Source organism: Myodes glareolus, chromosome 12 (assembly GCF_982192425.1).
Source record: "Myodes glareolus chromosome 12, mMyoGla1.1, whole genome shotgun sequence".
Taxonomy (NCBI): Eukaryota; Metazoa; Chordata; class Mammalia; order Rodentia; family Cricetidae; genus Myodes; species Myodes glareolus.
Genome location: NC_142037.1, coordinates 23,346,977 through 23,369,339, shown reverse-complemented (window position 1 = coordinate 23,369,339; position 22,363 = coordinate 23,346,977). Strand labels below are relative to the sequence as shown.

General features: G+C 47.8%; 1 protein-coding gene and 1 long non-coding RNA gene across 5 annotated transcripts in view; one reads left to right on the top strand and one right to left on the bottom strand.

Annotated features, from left to right (window-relative positions):
* Positions 1-10,721, bottom strand: part of Fgf9 (fibroblast growth factor 9) — a 34,194-nt gene extending 23,473 nt beyond the window's left edge. The window contains exons 1-2 of one of the 4 annotated variants that reach the window (XM_085698613.2): positions 9,678-10,721; positions 592-695 (exon numbers count right to left, since the gene is read on the bottom strand). In XM_085698613.2, the coding sequence (XP_085554739.1) occupies positions 592-695; positions 9,678-9,954 (381 nt within the window). In that variant the 5' untranslated portion in view covers positions 9,955-10,721. Of the gene's footprint in view, positions 1-591; positions 696-5,975; positions 6,212-7,170; positions 7,275-7,730; positions 7,956-9,677 lie in introns of those variants that run through there. The other 3 variants (XM_085698616.2, XM_085698614.2, XM_085698615.2) reach the window with 3 other exon arrangements.
* A 135-nt stretch (positions 10,722-10,856) lies between these two features.
* Positions 10,857-19,302, top strand: LOC125409370 (uncharacterized). Its single transcript, XR_015004854.2, has 4 exons — positions 10,857-11,213; positions 13,460-13,605; positions 16,172-16,346; positions 19,070-19,302. It is a non-coding gene; the product is annotated as an uncharacterized LOC125409370 (long non-coding RNA).
* The last annotated feature ends 3,061 nt before the right edge of the window (positions 19,303-22,363 follow it).

The following is a 22,363-nucleotide window of genomic DNA, read 5'->3' as shown; positions in this document are numbered from 1 at the left end:
CCCCAGGACCAGGCCCAGTTCCCATCAACTGGCAGATTACAGCAAATGCTCCATCACCATCATGACCTTCTGAGTTAGTAAGGATGGAAAGTCAGACTAGAGAGAAAGGAATTCATAATGCTCGCAAATAACCACAATGCTGCTGGATCCTGTTCGCACACAAGACTGTCCGACAATAATTTCCACCTCCATCTCTCCTGCATAATGAAAATCTTATGTTATTCAGAGAAAGGGTTTAGACTCTCGCTGCACGGCCTATTTCTAGTTTTAATTACAATGCTTGGCAAAGCTTGGGGACCATTTCAATTCATTTCAAAAATAGCTCCCCATTCAATACAAGAAGATGGATTTTTCACACTTGTGAATCTTTATTTACTTGATAATGAAGATGGCTTGGCATATAAATAAAGCTTTTTCCTGGCAAATTTGGTCTGGTGAAGATGCGGAATTGTAATGAAAGAGCACGCCTCAGAGATTAAAAACTCCCATTTGACGTCCAGACTCAGTTTCTCTTTTTAGTCAACCTAGCAAACATACAGCTCAAATCGAAGGTGGGACACGGGGACTAACAAAGCGTCTGCTGCCACTTACTGATCCGTACAGCTCTCCCTTCTCATTCATGCCGAGGTAGAGTCCACTGTCCACGCCACGAATGCTGACCAGGCCAACTGCTATACTGATAAATTCCAGAATGCCTGTGAGACCAAGAGCAGACAGAGGAGAGTTAGAGCCCAGAGTATGTCCCCAGAGCCACAGCATCCCCAGGGGCTCCAGACAGGAAACTGGGCCCAGCTTCCGACTTGGAGCATTTCATACAAGTTAAGACTTGTATGATGTTCCAACTAAATGCTATCTTATCATCTTCAGACACTAAATTATTATCATAGTGGAACATGACTTACATAATAACTAATACAGCTTAAGAATTTTAGAATTAATAACTGTATAAACATTGCAAATGATAAGTCTAATGAAAACAATATAATGAGCTAAGAGTGTACTTGGAGAGGGAAATGACATATTTCCATTGTACATATGTAAAATTAAGTAATTATATGTAGTTATCTTGCATTTGAACTTACCATCCTCTGGGGTTGGGAGAAAGAGACACATGCAATATGAATATTGTATATATAAGTGTGTGTATGTTAATATGTAAGTGTATATGTGCACAAATAATTTTTTAAAATTCTATTGTCTATGTCTCTAAAGATAATAGTGTGGAATGCTAATTAAAGTCTTCATTGGGATTGCAGAGAATGATCTGGCTCTCAATTGTATAACCTTATTGAGCTCCATTTGAAAAACTACGGTACCATACACGCACGCACACCTAAAATATTTGGGCTTCAACAGAGTATTCTTTTTCTGTTATTATCTAAACCTCAAAGAAATAGTTAAACAATTAAAATAGCCTAATATTCTGGAAGGGAAAATGTTGGTTAAAAAAAATGCTTCTGATTAAAATAGGCATGGAATACTCTATCCCCAAAGTAAATCAATATAATGATCTCGTTCACTTCCTTCTTTTGCCTTGCTTACCTCACTAAAAATAACAGCACCTAAGCTGGGCATCAGTCCAGAATTTTATGACCACACATCAGCAGCTTCGGTCTCCCTGAGTCTACTGTTGCTTTAAGGCGCTCATCCCACAGGACACACAGATGCTGCTAATCATGTCTGTACTTGGCCACGCTCCCACTTTGGTTATAAATTAAAGTAGTACACTTTTTGTAGGTCTTATATCAGTGCATACCGAATAATGAGCTCTTATTTCGAAAATATCTTCAATTATTGACAAAGTGTACTTACATCTAAGAGTATAAAAGGAGGGGGGAAAGTCTATGGAAACAGGAACGTGTGTGTGTGTGTGTGTGTGTGTGTGTGTGTGTGTGGTGTGTGCTAAAGTGAGTTTCCACATATATAGGAAAGAGAGAGAGAGGAAGAGAGTGCATGCATGCACGCGCGCGTGTGTGTGTATGTGCACGCGCACACACACCGCTAAAGTTAGTCTCCTGTGACTAATGAAAAAGCACTTATATGGATTTTTAAACAATTAATTTTCCATCTCTTATGGACCAGACTGGGCTGCCATTAAGTGCAGCCTCTGACTCAATAAATCTAATAAAGTAAAGGATTAAGTCCATAGGAAACTCAGTTGCAAGGGATTGTTCACCCTCATAGACACGGTTCCACTCATTCCTGCACACTCATGAAATGTTACACAGACCCTCATGTTTATGGCTTACAGAATATGTGCCCACATACAAAAACTTATTCTGATGTGAGATTGTGAGTGGTAAAAAGAAAAATTACAGATTACATCTGAACTACTAACCTGTAACTTTCCTGGACCGTACCTGACACAGCCAATATTACTAGACTTCCTTCCTTCACAGAGCAAATGAGAAGATCAAAGAGGCAATTTCTCCTCAGGGTTCACTGCATAGGAGATATACTTCCTTTTTGATGCAGTCATTTTATTTCATGGTACCATTCCTAAACCTTATGACTCAAAACAATCAGGCCTGGAACACTTTATCATTACTGGGGGCCACCTATACAAGACTCTCCTCTTGGTACCAAGAAAGTACGCCCTAATGAAGGTCATGGAAATCCCGAAATCAGCATAAGAACTTACTTTGTTGTCAACTTTCACTATAAAATGAAAAACAGGAAACATCTCATTCACCTTGAAGTCTGTGCAATTTAATTTACCAGGTCAATGAGGACAGGGTTAACCATAAAACTAAAATCCATTCATGTCCTCTGAGAGGCCATGTGATGCTCCATTTCCTCGACACACGAGGCAGCTCTGAGAATGAATAACCCACCCACAGTTCTACCTGATCCGACAGAGAATACGATTTCACAAAACTACCTAACTGGCTGGTCCGAAGAATAGCAGAAAGAACAGCAATGGCCACAAGGATCATGCTTAAGCACGAGAGGCCTTCTCTCCTCCAGTCTGTAGGACAATCCTAGGCACTGCAATGTCTTCGGCCCCAATGTTTAATAGGGCAACTGAAATTTCAGTCGTCCAAGTCAATCAGAACATAAGGCCTGCTTCCTTGAATACCCCACACACACTGGGGCACAGCAGACTCTAACTTTTTGGGTTTTCTATCTGTAATTTCTTGCCATTTCGTACACTTAACTTCTGAGACTTTGTTATATAATATGGGAAGAAGAGTATTAATATATTTACCTTGTTTTTTCTAATTATTAGGAAAATGTCTAAAATCCATATACACTCACTTATGCCATCAATGAACTAGTATTGAGCAACTATTAACCAAGCACCATACCACTTACTAAATATAAAAATACAACAGAAATATACAGCCTAGGACCAGCCTCCTGCTCAGTAGTAGTCTTTGTTATCTGTGGAGAGACATTCCTTCCATGCCTGAAGCCACAGCACCCCAAACCCTATTCATACTGTCTTTTCATGTACATACACACTCATGACAAATTTAATTTGCAAATTTGGCTCCCTAAGAGGTTAATAATTAATAATGAACTAGAACTAATACAGGATAGTTTAAATACAAAGTGTTTGAAAGTTTTGAATTATTTCTGGAATATTCCATTTAACATTTTCAGACATGGTAAAAAGTGAAGCTAACAGGGGAAGGGGTTACTAGAATAAGAAGGACAAACAAACAGAACTATGAGACACTGTGGCACACACAGCGGGAAGCAGATGTGTAGAACAGATGCATCTCAAGACCAGTGGTTTGTTCAGTTACAGAAAAGCAAGTCGCGGGGGTCAACATAAAACAAAGTCTAAAATGAGTCTGGGGGAGCTCTCCCAGCAAGAAGCAGGACACAGAGACCCCAGGTGGGAATATTTCATCACCTCAAACCATCATCCATATCCCTGAAGTTCCTTCAGAATAGGGACCCAAAAAAAAAAAAAAATTCCAGATTTTTATGAGGTCTCCCCCACAACCCAAGGGCAAGCAAAACATCCAGATGTGTGAGTCACGGCCCTTCTCCCACACCCAGAAAATGCCAACGTGGTCAGGTCAGGGAGACCCGGCAACACAGTGGCCAGATACCACCTCATGCAGACCAGGAGGATCTTTATCATTCCTGGTACCACCTTGTCCACGGTGAACTCTACAACCTCCACCAAATCAACCAAGCCCTCAGTAGCCAGAGCTGGTGCCAAGCAAGTTCCTCCAACTGTCTTCGTGGAGGACCGAAAATTCCTGACACTCGTCTGTTTACCTGTGCAGAGCTGAGTGAGCAACCCTGACAGCACTGAAGACAATCCAGAAGGACACTGTCCCACAGATGGGATGTCTCATGACCAAGGGAAGAGGAAAGGGGGAGAATAGAAACAAGGCAAGAAACAAAGAGAATAATGGTTGGCCTAAAACTGGCATTGTGACCCATCTCTCCTAGGACACACAACCTAGATAACATGGGCTCAGAAAGGCCACAGTGGGGAGGGGTAACCAGCTGGCAGGTAGACTAGTGACATTTGTTACTCTTTTCCAGCACAGACAACCCTTCCTATAAGGACCCACTGGGGGCCTCATGGAGACTGCTGAAGCCAAGGATCGCCGGTCTCCCTCTTCCCAGTCTCACCGACTACTAGTGGTTGGAGTGTCTCTTTCTGTTCAGTTGTTTCACTAACCCCCAGTTAGTCCACCCTCCCAGAGTCCACTTTTCTGTGCCTCGCCTCTAAAGCCAGCCGCAGGAAACGAGAGAGTTGGCAGACAGAAGCTGCTGCACCTCCACCTGTGCCCTCTTCAGACCAAACAGCAAAAGCAGAAGAAGCCAGTATTTGTCAGCTTCGTTGAACGCCGTAACAAGATGATAAAGTCCTTGCGCCACACAGTTCGGCTGCAGGCCATAGAGACACCAATCTCAAACTAACCGGGAAACTTCCTCTCTGCTGGATAATTTTCACAGTGCCAGAAGGGGCTACACGGGAGGACCGTTGGAGAAGAGCTATAATTGGTATCACTCTGCAGGCTGCACTACATGCTGAGTCTCCACGGGGTAAGATGTGCCCACTGGTGATATACTGGTATGACTGCTACGTGGGTAACCAACCACTTTCTGATTGGATTTGAGGCATGGTTCATAGCAGAGTGTTCATACCTGCTACTGTAAACCAGCTCAAAAGCCTGCGGCTGCTGATCTCACAGGCCCTAGTGCAGAATCTGCCATTGTGACTTTGCTAAACCTTCATGTTGTCTTCTAAATATTTGTCAAGCTGTCTTCTAAATATTTATACTCAAAGGTCTATGCTTCTCTCAACTTTGTTTTCTAACCAAGGCTTCTTTTTGCAATGGGCAGCTGTTAATGCAGAGACTCCTAATTAGTTCAAGTGCTTAGAGTACAGGACAGTGAGTCCTCAGCCCTAACTGGGACATCTGTATCACCGCCACCAGCCCTAGGCTCAGAGAAGGCCTGGGAAGAATATAAGAGCCGGAAGCTGTCTTCCAGACCTGCTGTGCTGCTGTAGCACTCATGACCTCTCTACAGCTCTGGTTCCCTGAACAAGACTGGCACAAGATCAAACCAGTCAGCATTCCAGCATGGATGGGAGGGGGGCTAATGAGCTCCCACCCCTAGTGGAGGAGCCTCTGGCAGCAGCTGACAGCTACTAGTGGAGGAGAGTCATTTTTCCTTGGGGGTGTGGCTACTGCTAGGTTGCCCATGCTCCAGTAGATAGTCCCACACCCATGTGCACATTTGGGCTGTACTGACTGGACTCACAGGGATAAGAGGAGGAAGCAGCAGCCATGAAGTTAGGGAATCTGTTGGAGGTATCCAGGGGCAATTGGGGGGGGGATAAAAAGCAGGTAATATCAGGGTTCTTTGTATACATATATGCAAAACCCTACAAGTAAGTTTTTAACTTCGTTTTATTAATTTTTTTAAGTCACATCATTATCTGTCTTCACCTAGTTCCACGACCATCTGACGTGACTCCTGCCCCTCCAATGGCTTACCAGCAGGGGTATCCATCTTGGGTTCTGATGACCCACTCCCAAGCCAGAAGGTAGGCATGTTTCAGCTTCAGCGGGCCCAGAGTTCACTTTTTTCCTTTGCCTACTTAATTTTTGCTCACTGTCTAGCAAAACCAGAAAGCCCTTCCAAGTGAAAAAACACACTCTTGCTTCCCAGTCCATCACTCGGAGACAGGACCCCCAGCTGCCCTCCTCCCAACTCCCATCACTTTCAAGGAAAAACAAAGGACTCCGTAAAGTCCCACCTTCAACTCCCTGGCCCGGCTGCAGCCCCTGCCGCGCTGAGACTCCCTCACCCCACATCTCCTTAGGTCCCCACCCAGCTTGCCAGCAGCTGCAGTCACCTGCGGCGGCCCGGGGGCGGCAAAAAGCATTCGCCCAGCACGTTTCCTTCTGCCGTTCCCTTCCAGGTAGAAAAATGCACCTTCTATTTTAATCGAGGTGTAAACCCACCCCACCTACAGCTACTCTGAAACCCAGGGAGAAGATGAAGTCCCCTGGGAGGGGCCAAGGAGGCGCCGAGGCCTCGCTGCGGGGAGGGGGTGGAAGGTGAAGCCGGGGTGGTGCGGACGCCAGGTGCGCCCCGCTGCCCCTCCGCCCCGCCCGGGCCCGCGCCGCCGGGTCCTAGCGCCGAGGCGACTCCCAGCGGGCGGGGCTGGGGAGGCAGGGCGCGGAGGCTCCCGGCACACGCACAGCGCTGCAGAGGTTGCTAATATTGGGACCTGCCGCAGCAGCAGCAGCGGGAGACCGCGGCACTGCTGTCACCCCCGGGGCCGCTTCTCACTGCAACCGGATGAAAGACTTAAATAACCCTCCTTCCCCACCCCCACTGCGCACAACCGCCCACTCAGCTCCATCCAAACCAGGGTGAGTGGCACCGCCAAGAGCCAGGCGCGCCCTTCCCCCCCTCCTCCCGCGGCAGACACCCGGCAGACCTGCAATACTCGCACCCGGGGTCCCCAGCAAGGGTCGGGTCTTCCGCTTGTCTCCTATCAACACCCTCTCACACGCGCTCGCGCGTACACACACACACACACACACACACACACACACACACACAGTGCGGAACCAGAGAGTAGAGATGTCACTTCCTTGGCGACACCTTCTCCAACCTCTAGGATCTAGGCGGGGTGAGGAGCTGTGGCTTTTTGTTTGATAGTCTAGGTTCTGCCGGTACCTGCAGTCCTTGTCCGCTGACCCCTGAACGCGCGCGCTCCCTGGCCCTGCATCTTAGCACAGATATCTGATGTCTCAAGTGCGCGTGGCAAACGTCCTATCTTAAAGGTGACTGCATTTTTAAAAAAGAAAGAAAACGCCGTTGGGGGAAGGTACGTGGAGAGGCCCGGAATGTAAGGGCTATCCATTGACCTGGGCCCAGTTGTGGAGCGCCCAGGGTTGGGACCGGGAAATTCACACAATGAAGGTGGCCCTGGCTGGCCGCAGCGCCCCTGCAGTCGTGCGCTCCGAGAGCAGCCGGCCTTCTGCTACTGCGAGGCCAGCTCCAAAGCCCTTCCAGGGGCAGCAGTTAACAATAGCATGCCACCCCCTGCACCGCCTGCGCAGCCCTTTGTCACCCTCACCCCCACCCCTTCCCCTGCGGCTGTGGCCTCGCCAGGCCGGAGCCCCCAACCCACCTCCCAGGCCCGGCGGAGCCCCACGACTCTCCCAAACCCCGCTGCGCGCTCCAGAAAGAAGGGGGGAGGGACCCTGCGTAAGACCGCGAAGCTCAGTTCCGACCTCTAGTCTGTCCTCAGCCCCGCCACCAACTCTCCGGCTGCGGTGCGCGCCTCCGGCGGTTCCCACACCGCACACCACCACCGCGCTGCCTCGGGCGGCGGCTGTCAGGGCCACCAGACCCGCACTCAGACACAAAGAGAAAGCTACGGGACTTAACACGGGCAAAAAGGAAAAATCGGACACCCTTCACGCGGCCAGGAGGGTGTCGGCCCCTGTCCTCCCTTCCCCTAACCCGGAGCGGTCCCCGCAGCACCGAGGGGCGCACTGGAGCAGGGTGGAAAGGGAGTTAGAACCCGAGCGTGCTTAGGACCGCGCGGAGCGAAAGCAACGCGGGGCCGGGGGCTGAGCCCGCACCTGCCAGCCCTGAGCGCGGGAGGACCCGACTCCCGCTGCCCGGAGCATCAGGCGGACCGCCCGGCGCCCCGGGACACTCAATCCCCGCCACCACCCGCCTCCTGTCTTGCTCCGAAAGCTGGGTTCGGTAGCAACCCTTAAGGTGGCCAGCAAGACAAGCTAGCACTCTAGCAAAGTTTAGTCTTCCCTCCGCGGCAGTCAGCAGCGGTGAGAAGATAGTTAGGTTTCAAAGGAATAAACGCGGCGACGAGCTACGCTTGGTTTTTAAGCAGGGAGGGGACGGGGACGCAAGTCAGCTGGAGAAATTGACTAGGTTCAGTTTTGAGCCCATCCTCAGTAGTGAGCAAAGGGGAAAACCCTGGGCCTCGAGAATCTGAACTATACCTTCAGGCCTGAACCCTCATTACCTTGGGACAACATCCACAGTCCACAAAGCTAAACACGTAGTTTAGATGGAGTCCAACATCTGGCATTAAAGCATGAGGAAGAAAAATCACCACAGGACTTGGTTTTACGACCTAGTCTAAGTGTCGTCAGGTGGGTTCACTCACGAGTTAACTCTTTCCAACAGTCTGGTTGCCCAAACTGTCGATTTTTTTTTTGTAAGTAAGTAAGGGGGAAACCTAGATTCCACACACCCCGCCCCCTCCCCATCCTCAGTCCGAACTGTGCTCGCTGACTTAGCACCGCACTGCTGAAGGTGCCCCGCCAGGCACGTGTGTGCAGGCACGAAAGTGGGCAGAGTCCCCACCTGAGTCTGCAGCCTTCGCTGCTGAGTCACAAGTACTCTGCTCTGAGCAGGAAATCTTCGGAATGGCCTTTTCAAATGAGCCTGCAGCTTTTGCAAGCGCACGCAAACACTCACACCAGAAAGCCACTCGGGAAACCCACACAAGGCTGCACACTGTGGAAATGAAAAGACCGAGGCTGAAAAAAGAGTCGACGGCTGGACAATCCAGCACCCCTAGTGGGGTTTCGACCCCTTCCCAGGTCTTTTTCCCCAGGAGCTCCTGCCCTGGATGCTTCAGATCTTAAACACGACTTTAGTGTCCCCCACAGAACAGCCAGCAATCTTTCAGACCGGCCCCAGGAAAAAAACAACATGCTTAATTTACAATTCGAGCAGAATACTTATTAAAGGGAAAGGGAAGGGGAAAAAACTTAATCAGAGCAAGATACCGACTACCTACAGCAAACTGGGTGCCTTTTGAAGTTCTTAGTGATTGAAGCTTAAAACTCGTGGAATAGATCCATTAAAAAGAAACTTCTTAAACCTGATCTTTCCACGTATCTGATAAAACAAAACTTGGGGTTCGGGTTATATTAATAACTCATTCCCCCCCCCCAGTTAAAAAAAGAAGAAAGGCCTTTCAGTGTAGACTTGCACCAGTGCCAGCCACAGATCTGCAATTCCGGAGGCTTTTTCCCTCCCTGGGCTGGCAAGACACGCACAGAGACCGGGGGGGGGGGGGGGAGGGGGGCATGAATATGAGACTATATCTCTTCCAGCATCCCGCCTAACCACCGCCTTCCTAGTAGTTAACAATCTGAAATGTCACCGCGTGGACACGGAAGGGTTAAAGGCATACCTACCGAATCGGCTGTGGTCTTTCCTGGTTCCCTGGATAGTACCGTTGGGGAAGATTTCTAAGTGAAATCCAGTCCTGCAGTACAGCTGCCTCCGCCTGAGAATCCCTTTTAAATGATCCAAGTCCGTGACTGCGGGTCCCCGGGGCAGCCCCCCTGCTTCAGATTGACCCAGGTGGTCACTTAGCAACACCGGACTGTCCACCGGCAACACCGGTACGTTCCCGAACGGTACTGCGTCCTGCACACCGAAATAGCCTCCAACTTCACCTAAGGGAGCCATCAGAGGACTCGGCTTTTAAGCACAAGAATAAACAATAATGATCGTATCAACCAGGAGACACTAGGCGAGGTATATCCAACTCCCCTCCCTTGCTGTAGTTGCAGAGAGAGAGGGAAAAGGGGGTTCTTTTCTTCAATCCATCCAATGCATAAATAAAAGTAATCTGCTGTTTTCCTGGCACAGGTTCAAGGTCAAACCACTGATAGTCTAAGAAGCCACCACTTTATACTCACACACTGACACTGATCAACACAGCTATGCATCGCTACATATGGAGCATCGGCTCTCAGCAGGCAGAAAGGTCTTCACCCCATCCGACCGTAATAAGGGAAAAAAATCCGTAGTTTCTCCATTTGCTTAGAGATCAGAATGACCATAGCAACGTAAGTGCTTGGGCGATATTACAGGGATTTTTAAGATGCTCGGGCTACGTCAGAATTTACGGATCCTGACTCCAGAAAGGCATGCGCTGTTTTTACTCTCTAACCGACTCTGCAGACATCAGCATGAATCCTTCAAGGGGGAGGAAAAAAAAACCTCACGTTGGCGGCGGCGACAAATCTCTCCTCCCAGTCCCTCCTCTAAAAAATAAGGATAATATAACAAAAAGAAGAAAAAAACTTTCGGCGTCCAAAGCTAGTATCCAGAACGCTGCAGAGGCTCTGCGGAGGTCCAGCGGCTTGCAATGAGGCGAGCGGCAAGCGGCGGGCGAGGACCGCGTCCCGGAGCTCGCGTGCTGCCCGGGCTGCCGCGAACAGGTGTCGCCGCGCGGGCCGCGCAGCGCCGTGGCCGCGGAGCGCTCCTCCTGCGCAGCCCCCGCCGGCGCGCAGAGTGGCGCAGGCGGCGGCATTGGGCCGGGTTTAAGGTAGCGCGGCGGCCGCCCCGCTCCGCCCGGTCCTAGCGCCCGCCCTGACGCCCGAACCGCTCTGCCGCAGGCCGGGCACAGGCGGGCAGAGCGCGGGACTTCTCCGGGAGGAAGACCTAGGAAATCCGGCTTTCAGAGGCGAGAAAGCCGGAGACACGGTGCCACAGGCGAGAAGCAGCAACCGGGAGACGTTCGGTCACCTGAAATTTAGCTCGCTAGAGACGCAGGCGTGGGCAGAGGGGAAGGGAGAGCAGTTTTCTCGTGGACTCTGTAACCTTGCGTCGCATTATAAAATAGACTTGGAGGGAAGGGTTGGTGCAAGGAGCTTGGCTGGACAGGGCAGTTTCTCTTTCATTCTTCAGGCAGACTTAGAGAAGCGCAAACTATATTGCAGGTAAGACAGTTGGGTGTGGAGTCAGATTCTCCTCTCTCTCTCTCTCTCTCTCTCTCTCTCTCTCTCTCTCTCTCACACACACACACACACACACACACACACTGGTGCCCCCACACTTGGTTTTTTAGGGTCATTCTGATTCGCATCTTCGGGTGTTTTAGGTCCTGCCTCTGCTTCCCAGGCTCCCACGACTAGGAGCAAAGGGCACCCGGGGCTCCTCTGTCCTTGAGTTCGACTCACGCCCCAGATCTGAGTGTGCGTCTTCGGGGAGTTGGTTCCACTGAGTTCCCTCTCGCTCCCAAGCCAAGCTACTCAAGAAGGTCTTTGCCAGCCTGAGCTCTACTTGCGTGGGGAGAAGCGAAAGGCACGAATTCCACGGTCTCTCTCCATGGCCCGAAGCTCTCTGCAGAGCCATAGAACAGGGCGGGAGTCGCCGGCCCGGCACCCGCGCTGCTCGCTGCTCAGTGCTCGCTCGCCGCCGCCGGTGTACTTGAAGCCGAGTTCTGGTTCCGGGCCAGGGCTTTTGCTCGCGACCAACGGCCTTCGAGCCCAGCTCCAGGCAGGGACAAAGAAAAGCACTGCCTGGGGCCACCAGGGGCAGGGCCCACCGGTGGCGCTGTCCGCACCCTGCCACCCACAAGCGCCCCGGACCGCGAGCGCGGCGTCCCCAACACAACACTGCCCCCGTAGCCCGCCCGAAGGCCCGGTCTCTCTCCCCCTGTTCCTCTTTGTTCACATTGTCTTGGACTCTCAGTCAAGATGGTGAAAGTTGCTAAGACTTGAGCGCAGCTCCTGACGGCGTGCCCAGAGAGATGCAAAGTCCAAAGACCGGAGCCCTGCAGTAGGGAAGCAAATAAAAGGTTTTTTTCTGTGGGAAAAGTCAACCTAAGGCGGTGAAGCCCTAGGGCAGGTCCTACTGGGACCAGTGGGTTTTACCCCAAAGACGAAGGTAGCAATGAATTTGCAGATTTCGCGGTTGCTGGAAATGCCCGTCCCTGGAGCGACCTTCCCCTGCCCCCGGGGTAGAAGGCGCTCCCGCAGGGCCCCCGAAGGAGAAGAGAGGAGCCAGGTGACCCTTCTTTCTGTCCACTCCCACACCTCTTTGCCGCAGTCCGGGGTCACCCGGAGTCCCAGCACTGGCTTCGTGGTCTGGCTTGCAAGTTTCCACTGCAGAAGAACCCTGCCGTGTGGTATTTACAGCAGTCTCATCCTCGGTGTTCGAGAGCTGACTGTTACATTAACTGCTCGGTGGCGGATACAAGAAGCTGGGAGGAAGTGACACTTCTCATAAACTATTAGAGTAGCTTGCATTAATCACCCCAGGTCGCCAACAGCCTTGTGTTAAGCGGGGACTCTGCTAAACCCCTTGGTACAAAGTGCCAGGTTGATTTAAAAAAGAAAAATGGTAGGAGAGATCGAGAGAATGAAAAACAAGAAGGTGCTGTGTAAAGGGCTGGAGAACAGGGAGCAGACATTTGCAGAGGACTGAACTGGGTCGTTTTCCACCAGCTGTCTCCAACCACGTTCTTTCTGTCTGAATTTAGCCTGTTCTCCTGCGAGCAAAGACCATTTCCGCCTCTGGGTCCTGAAGCATCCTGTCCCTTTAAAAGTGATGCAGCAGAGAGAAAGAGTAAAGTAGCTGACCCAGCACTTTTGCAGTGTGCTCTTGCCTTCTCGTTCCCACTGCAGTCATTTAGTTCGCTTTTCATCTGCATCCCTACCTCCTGCCTCCGGCGGCGGCAAGCCCCTTCTTGGCCCCCTGCCCCTTTGCTTGCCCATCGGCTTACAGGTGGTCCTTTCCCTGCCTAGTGATAGAAAGGATGACCTTGCTATCTCCCTGACCTTATTACATTTTTCCCAGGCACTCACCCCACGCCCGCCCGTGGCTAACCTCTTCAAGGTTGCTTCAGAGTTGCACCATAACTGCATTCAGGTTCTAGAATGTTTCACCAGCACTCTTCAGTCCTTACAATAAAATGGTGCTGTGGCTTTCTAGGTACACCTGTCTGGGTGACAGACTTACGAATAAAAGAAAAGCAACATAAAGCAGGCACCACTTATATGCCTCCTATAGCCCTCCATGCATTTCTGCACATGGGGCGTTCAGTCAGTTCTAAACCCCAATCTCTCTGATGGTCTCTCTCCTCCAAGGGCCTTAATCCCTCCCCTTTGTCCTTTCTTTCCCCCACCCCCTGACCACTGGATTCTATCAGGTCTGACACTTGCCTTTCCTGCTATCACTGTAGTGCCTGGGCCCAGACTGGAGTAAGTGATGAGAAGTCAAGGGAACTATGACAATGAATGAGCACCCCAAGAGTCCACAGATCTGTAACACGGGATCCAGCATACCTCCTCTCACTGCTGCTGTGCACCCTGGCTTAAATGCATGCGTGTAAGTGCTCCACACATTTGAGTGGCCATTTGTCCTCTTCACCTGCTCTTGTTTTGTTCATTAATTTGTGTGTCCTATATTGGTTTTGTGCACACCTACACACACACACACACACACACACACACACACACACAATCAGCACATACTCTCTCGTTCCCTTCCAGTAAGAATAACTGCATATCCAGGCCACAACCCTTCACTTTCTAGCTCCTCCATTCTCCCATCCCCAGCCTCCAACCCTGCGATCTACTCATGGCATGGGGTGAAAGGCAGGTGGTTTGGGTTCCCGGCCTGACCTCATGGAAAAGTTTGAACTTGGTAGGGCCTGGAACCATTGCAACAAGCCCTGGCCTGCTGCCAGTGGGACAGACACTCCAAGTGCTCTCATGCCTTAGCCATTTTACTCTCAAAACTGATTTTGTAATGTCAATACTGTTTTGTCACTTTTTTTTTGGTTTGGTTTTTCAAGACAGGGTTTCTCCGTGAAGCCCTAACTATCCTCAAACTCAGTTTGTAGATCATACTAGCCTTGAGCTCACAAAGATCTGCCTGTCTCTGCCTTCCAGTTGCTGGAATTAAAGGCACGTTCCACCATGCCTGGCTTTGTCAAATTTTTCCTAATGAGGTTGTGGTTTATGAAGATTGAGTAATATATCATCCCATTGCTAACAAATGGTAAAGCCAAGTTCATACACCTCAGAGCCCCATGGCACAACACTACCTATATTATAAGAGATGACTTTCCTGGGCATAATGGTGCACACCTATAATCACAGCAGTCAAGGTTGAAACTAGATTATTGTGAGTTCAAAGCCACCCTATAGCTTAAAAAGAACAAAAACCAGCCCTTGTGAGTAACAAAGTAAATATATGGGCATAAATAATGAGTACATGTACTTAACAACCTGTTATTCTGAATATATGTAACTCACTTAGATTATATATATATACAGTTACAGCCAGACATGATGGCACACAACTATAATCCCAGTGCTCAGAAAGCAGAGGCAGACAGATCTCTGTGAGTTCGAGGCCAATCTGGTCTACAGAGTGAGTGCCAGGACAGCCAGGGCTACAGAAAGAAAAACAAACAAAAAAACTGACCCAGTTACAACAGGAGGGAAAGGATAAGAGGGAGAAGAGCCCCAGAAATAATGTTTTAAAAATGTGCAGGAACCATCTGAAGAATGTTTTCAAATCTCCCTGTGGCCACAGAAGACTTGAACAAATAAAAGGACGTGGTATTCCTAAATAGAAAAGAAAATCCCAATTTTGAAAATATATAATCCTTCCTAATCTAAAGGCTTACCATGATTACAATAAAAATGCCAACACATTGTTTTATTAGCTACATTGATGCTAAAGATAATATTGAAAATTCAACTGGCAAATTTTTGACAAAAAAAGAAGTTAACTGAGGTTAACTAGTCATACAATAATTTCAAGTACTTTTAAATTCCAGTAAATAAAACACAGCATTACCATATAAATAACTGAATAGAGCAGCAATAGTCTATAAATTTCTTAATAAATCTGAGAATTTTTACATATTAGAATTTAATATAAGATAATTAATGAGGCAAATGAACTAGTTAGCAACTGGTCCTAAAAGAACTGAAGCGGCATCTAGGAGAAACAGAGTTTTCCTTCACACTTGAAATGAGGCTAGAATTCAAATGGATCAAATGCTTAAGTGGAAATTTAAATTGCAACAAGTACTAAAAGAAACAATGGAGAAATCCCTTTACACTCCGAGTGGAAAAGCCTTTCTAATTGAATTGCAGAATTCAAATGCCCGAAAAAGAATACTGAAAAATACAACCACACACAAAATATAGTTCCACAAGAAGAAACCAAATTCAGAAGTTAAAAGGTGGAACAGAGCCTGGCAGTGGTGGCACATGCCTTTAATCCCAGCATTCGGGAGGCAGAGGCAGGTGGATCTCTGTGAGTTCGAGGTCAGCCTGGTCTACAAGAGCTTGTTCCAGAACAAGCTCCAAAGAAACACTGTCTCAAAAGAACAAAAAAGAAAGAAAGAAAGAAAGAAAGAAAGAAAGAAAGAAAGAAAGAAAAAAGAAAAAAAAGAATGATAAATAAATAGGTAGGTAGGTAGGTAGGTGGGTAGGTAGGTAGGTAGAACAGAACAAACTGTGCATATCAAGTTGAAGGACTGATTTTTCTATCTATGAACAACCTAAACATAATTAAGAAGCAAACAGCTCTGCTGGGCACAGTGACACTTGCCTGGAATCCCAGCACATGGGAGGTGGAGGTAAAGGCATCAGGAGTTCAAGGCCTGACCTAGTAGTTCAAGGCCAGATGACCGGATGAGACCCTTTCTTAACAGGCCAAACTAATAATAGTAGCAGCAATGATGGTGGTGGTGGTGGTAATAGCAATGATGGTCTGGTGTGATGGTGGTGGTGGTGTCAATAACAATTGTGGTGTGGCGTGACGATGGTGGTGGTGGTGGTAATAATAACAACAATGGTGGTCTGGTGTGACGGTGGTGGTGGTGTTAATAACAATGATGGTCTGTTGTATGTCTGATACATGATTCCGGAAGCCATCACTCCCATCCGCAGAGGAAAAAGGATGAGCAGACTAAAAATCAAGAATTCATCTTAAGGCTCCAGAAAACTGAGGTCCTGAGACAGACTGCTGGGGAGCCGGGCAGACAGACATAGAGTTAATACTTCCAAAGCAGAGGAGAGGGGAAGCAATCTACACCTGGAGCCAAGGTAAGTATAGTTCCTTCAAACTGTAATTCCCGAAGGCTCAGTATGAATACGTGTAACAGTTAAGACATTGTATGGGGTCTAGAATCGGGGGACACGCCTCCTTTCCCTTATTTCCAGATGCTCTCTCAGGTTCCCACTGTGGAGGTCGGAAAAAGAATCCTTCTTACTTGCTTTGGAGGAGAGAGATCCCATTTTGGAATACACCCGGAACTCCAGTTTCCTGTGTCTGAGGAAACTGTTTGAGCCCAGCCTACCCCAGCTGGGAAGGGAGACACCCAATGCTAACACCCCCTGCTCTCCAAATCCCTGCCTCAGGTTCGTTAAACAGACAGGCCTCACCGTAGCAATACTGGAGCCATCCCTCCTCCATGCCTGGGATGGCTAGTTTTAATCATCAGTGTAACACAATCTAGATTTGAGTTCCAGATGAAAAGATGTCTAGAGAATAGGTATTAGTAACACTGACGACATAAAGAGAAACCCCACAGTCTGCACAATGCAGCCACTTCGTTTCTCAAACCCAGCAAACGCTGAGCAGTCTTTAACAGCAGTGGTGCCCCATGTCTGAAACTCCAGCAACTCCCTGGAAGAAGTGGTTTTTACCCTCTGGACGCTTCCTTCCCAGAGAAAACACCTCATCCCTGTTTCCTTCCATTCTCGCCTTTCCCCAACAGAACATTAATCTCCTCTCAGGCCCCACGGACATAGTTAATAGTATTTTCTTCATTTGTTTACAACTCTGAGTGTTTCTAACACCATTAATGAAGTCCTAAGTTTAATGACACCCGTCTGGATCTGAAATGGCCCCTCTCAGCTGGAAGCTGTGGAGAGGCCATGAAACGGGGAAGAGGTGAGTCCTCTGCAGACGCATGATAGCAGGGGCAGCCTTTGAAGATTCCTGAGTTAGGCCTTGGTTTTCCGATTCGTGTCTCTGTGCACAGCTACAGCCCGACATCACCCCGGGCATTTCTGTACAGTAAAACCTTACAAAGGCCTTGAAACTAGGAGGTAGAACTTTATGGTGGAGGTCTCAGTCCACATATACATGGCCCTCGATTCCATCACCAGGCTGACGTCAAAAAGAAGTCTTTCTTCGAGCTTTTTCAAATGTGTCGTGTATTGTTGTCCTCCATAGACAGACTACTACGCCATTTTACAGGGCTACCATGGTGTTAAAGGGCTTGCACTTCGTTCTCTATCGAATTTGTTCCATTCCCTGCGAGGGGCTTGAGTGAACTGGGGCACCTGAATCAGCAGGGATTCCCTGACCCCAAGTCATCTGAACATGATGTGCTCTGGAGAGCTTAGAGAACACTTCTGAGTTCTCCCAAGGCCTGATATGTCTCTACACTCCCCCTAACTTAAAGACATAAAAATAAGTAGAAAATTATTCATCAGGCCAGACAACACAGGCTTCAGCATGCTTGCGCTCACCAGCCTTTGGTGTAGGAGAGTCTTCTTTCTGTGTATTGCTTGGTCAAATAAAGAAACTGCCTTGGCTTTTTGATAAGGCAGAATTTAGATAGGTGGAGTAGACCAAACAAAATGCTGGGAGAAAGAAAGCAGAGTCAAGCAGATGCCATGGCTCTCCTCTCCAAGACAGATGCTGGTTAGACTCATGCCGGTAAGTCACAGTCAAGTGGCAATACACATTAATGGAGATGGGTTAAACTACTATGTGAGAGTTATCCAATAAGAGACTAGATATAATGGGCCAGGCAGTGTTTAAATTAATACAGTTTCCATGTAATTATTTCGGGGTATAAGCTAGCCAGGCGGACGGGAGCTGGGCAGCAGGAAGCTGCCTGTCATTCCTTTTACAACAAACCTTAGCTTAGAGAAGTGCATGAATATGGATCTGAGTGGAGAGTTAAAGTTACAACGGGAGAACCACTTTAGAATGTAACAACGACAAAGTCACAAGCCCTCAGGCACCACTTTGTACTGGGTGGCAGCTTAAAGAAAGTATGCAACCAAAATCAGCATCTCAAATTTCCCTAGGCTACATATTCCAGCAAAAAGGAGTACATTAATTCTATCAATTATGCTATCATGGTAACTCAGTTACTATCCCAGCTTCTCAGTGTTACAGAACCATTGTACAGTTTACCAAGGTAACCTTTTAAAGAGACAGTGCAACTTTCTTTTGTTTGTTGTTTGGGTTGGGTTGGGTTTTTTGACACAGAGTCTCACTACACAGCTCAAGCTCATCTGGAATACTTTCTTAAAACTTCTGCATCCTGATTTCTAGGAAGTATGAATTTCTGGTGTGCACCACACCCCACTAAGAACATACAACACCTTTCTGTATCTTCTTCTAAATAGCTTTTTATAATTTAACGAATCCCACTCGGCCTTTATCCTACTGGTCACCACAGTGTATACGGTAGCCAGGAAGAGATCTAGAAAGCACCTATCCTCCAAACTCCCCAAAGTTGGCTATGACTTAAAGAAAGGAAACAAGAGGAGTCAAGGGGGAAAGGAAGGGAGTCTATTCGTGAGCTAGTCAGACCCAGGAGCTACCTAGCGAGCCATTTACAGTATCCGGTCAGGAATTACTGAGTAGCACGGGCTCAGAGACAATGCCCAGAGTACTGCTCCATACCAGACAGACGCCACCAGGATATCGCTATTTGCAGTGCATAGGGACCTCTGGAAGGTGACGAAGTGATGTGGGATTGAAAATGCCAACAGTGACGCCCCTTCTGCACTGTCCTCCACAGTATTGCAGCTTGACCCTACAGGATGTAAATGGCCTGTCACTAGCTGACTTCATGGCGACACCGTGTGTTTCGGTGTGTTGACTACACAGTGAAAAGGCAACGAGACGTTCCTGGTGCTCCTAAGTCTACCCAAATGTGAAGGAGAGTGTACACTTTGAGTCCTTTCCCCTTAAAAGCTGTAAGATCCAAGAGGCCATGCCCATTATTAATCATTAAATATTTCCCTGACAGTGGCTCAGTTGCTTGCATGGATAAGTCCTTCAGCTTGGGTTAGGTGACCTGTGTCCAAGGACTCACTTGTGTGGATTTCAAACATTACATTAGTCGACGGCCAAGGCAAAGCCCCAAACTCCATGACCTTTTCCCCAACAAAAATTATTGTCCTCTGAAATCAATGGAAATATGTACACAACAGTGAGATGTCAATTAAACTGTAGAGCTTGAGTCCAGCCTTCATAGTGAAACCCTGTCTCAAAAGAAAAAAAATGTGAGTGAGGAAGAAGAGGAGGAGGAGAAGAGGAAGATAATGGAGGGCAAGGAGAGAAATCGGTAAAAAGAGGAGCGCGAACTAGATCGTGTTCTTCAGAAAGCCTCCCATCAGGCAGACTAAGCTAGCCCCATAGGAACGTGGGAACCAGGGCTAGCCCAGAGATGTGCTCAAAGCCTGAACTCCATCCCTGGCACTGCAAAAATGTAAATGAAAGGAAATAGTCCCCAAACCATTTCCCCTCCTGTACGATGGGTTGTTTCCAGGATTAGAAAGAAAGATGAGTGTAAAATAAAGTGTCTAGTCCCAAATGGGTTCCAAAAATATTTTGTGAAGATACAACTTATTAATAAGCACACATTAATTTTACCAAAACAGTAAACTTTTTTAGTAGGGAAAAAAGGGAATGATATTTATGAAGATAAAATAATAACAGGAAAGAAAGTAAAGAAGTCATTTGAATATAGTATAAATAACACTACACAAACCCCACCGAAGCCTGGGGTTCAGGAGGCAAGTCCAAAGTAGACAACAGATCATGAATTTATTGCTGCGTTTGTCCCATCTCCTAGACTTTCAATAGGGTGATGATAATGGTGTTTCTGAAGCTACATGGTACTTTTTTCATAGCAATTTACCCACTTCCTAGCAGAAAGATCCTGTTGTGTATCCTCTAGAGCTGTTCGCAATGACCCCAAAGAATGATTTTATTCACCTCATCATTTATGAAGAGCCAAGAGCCCGCCTGCAGAAGGAAAGCAAAACAAACAAAGGGGTCCCGCCCTCATTATGTCCTGTGACAATAACGATGGTGGAAACGTTCACATCAATGTGAGCATAAGCCCCTTTGAATATTTAGGGTGACTGTATCAGGACTTCTACCAGGGTAGCAGGGACAGGGGGCAAGGGAAGGGCAAGTGAGTCAGATTTGCTGAAGGCAGTCCTGACTAGGCAGATCTAATGTCCATAGGGTCAGCCTGAGGGTTGGCGACTGGAGACAGGGCCCTATCCTGCCATCCACGAGTGGAATGTCTCCTTCCTCAGATAACCTCCCATTCTCTTTGTGGTGTCCTTTGAAAGCTGACTGTCCCCCACAACAATGTATCAGTTAAAGCTGGTGACACTATTACAGGTGAAGAAAGTTGTGCTTTTCTGTTGCTGTAATAAAATACCACGGCCAAAACAGCTGAAAACCAAGGCGTTCTAGAAAAAGGAGTCTGTTTTCAGTGTCTGGGTGCAGAGGGCTAAGAGTCCATCATGGAAGGAGAGTATGGCAGCAAGCAGGGGACACAGCAGCCAGAGCAGGATGGCAGGAGCTCTCAGAGAGAGAACCGACAGTTGTCCCCAGGTTCTCACTCACAAAGCCCACCCCCAGTGACATAACTCCTCCAGCAAGGCCATACCACCTAAGCCTCCTAAACCAAACAGCACCACAGACTGGGGACCATGTGTTCCAAATAACTGAGCCCGTGGGCGACATTCTTTTGAGACACCACAGAAGTCTAGTTGGAAGAAGTGCATCACTACAGGCAAGTCCTTAAAGGGAGTAGCAGGCTTTCAGGATTCCAGCCCTACCCTTTCCCTGGCCCTGAGAACAGCTTGCTCACTGCCACTGTGTTCTGCCTCACTACACGCTCAGAAACAAGTTAGCCTGGTGGGCATGAACTGAAAACTCTGAAGCCAGGAGCCAAACATAAAGATTTGTTACGTGAAGCTGTTTTTCTTAGAGATTTTGTGTTCATGAAATAAAGCTAAGCAGAATATCTTTCAACTGAGAGAATGTGCCCAAAAAAATTATCCAGAACATTGTTTCTCAACCTGTGGATCTCAACCCCTTGGGGGGAGTCAAATGACCCTTTCACAGGGTTGCCTAAGACCATCAGAAAAACACAGGTACTTTGTAACATGAGCGGGGCCTGCTTGTTGGGGTTTCTGTTCTGCCCAGTTCCCCACAGCCGGCAAGCCCCAAAGAAAATCACACAGAGATCTCCATAAGATTATAAAACTGATTGGTCCATTAGCTCAGGCTACTTATTAGCTCTTGTAGCTTATATTAACCCATTATTCTTATCTATGTTAGCCACATGGCTCAGTACCTTTTCCAGCAGGGCAGGTCACACATTGCTTCTCAGTGGTCTGGGCAGGACAGCGGAGGGAGCTTCCTGCTTCCCAGAATACTCCTGTTCTCATTGCTCTGCCTCTACTTCCTGTCTGATTGACCCACCTATACTTCCTGCCTGGCCAATCAGCATTTATTTAAAACATGATTCACAGAATTCAGACAATTCTCCTGCACCAATACTTATACTACCATTCATAACAATAGCAAAATTATAGTTATAAACTAACAATGAAAATAATTTTATGGTTAGGGGTCACTACAACAGGAACTGTATTAAAGGGTCAAAGCATTAGGAAAGTTGGGAACTACTAATCCAGAATGATCTACCTTACTTAAAGCCAACTGGTTATCCATGTTGATTGCCCCCAACTAAGCATGTGTTTGATTGGATCACTGGGGTTGCCATTTTATGGAAGACATCAAATAGATCCTCATAGCCGCTCAATATCTCTTCATTATTTTCTCCTGTTTCCTGGTTTATCTAAAGTCAGAAATGGTAGCATAAATCTTTAAGCCTAATACTCAGGCGGTTGAGGCAAGAGTCAGCCAGGGCTACATGGCAAGAGCCTACTTTGAAAGGTCAGAAAACATCAATGAAAGTCACTCATGTCTCGCTTCATTTCGGGCCACACTGAATACAGTCCTCTCAGGATAGATGCCATGCTTTTTTCTTTCTTCCTAAGGG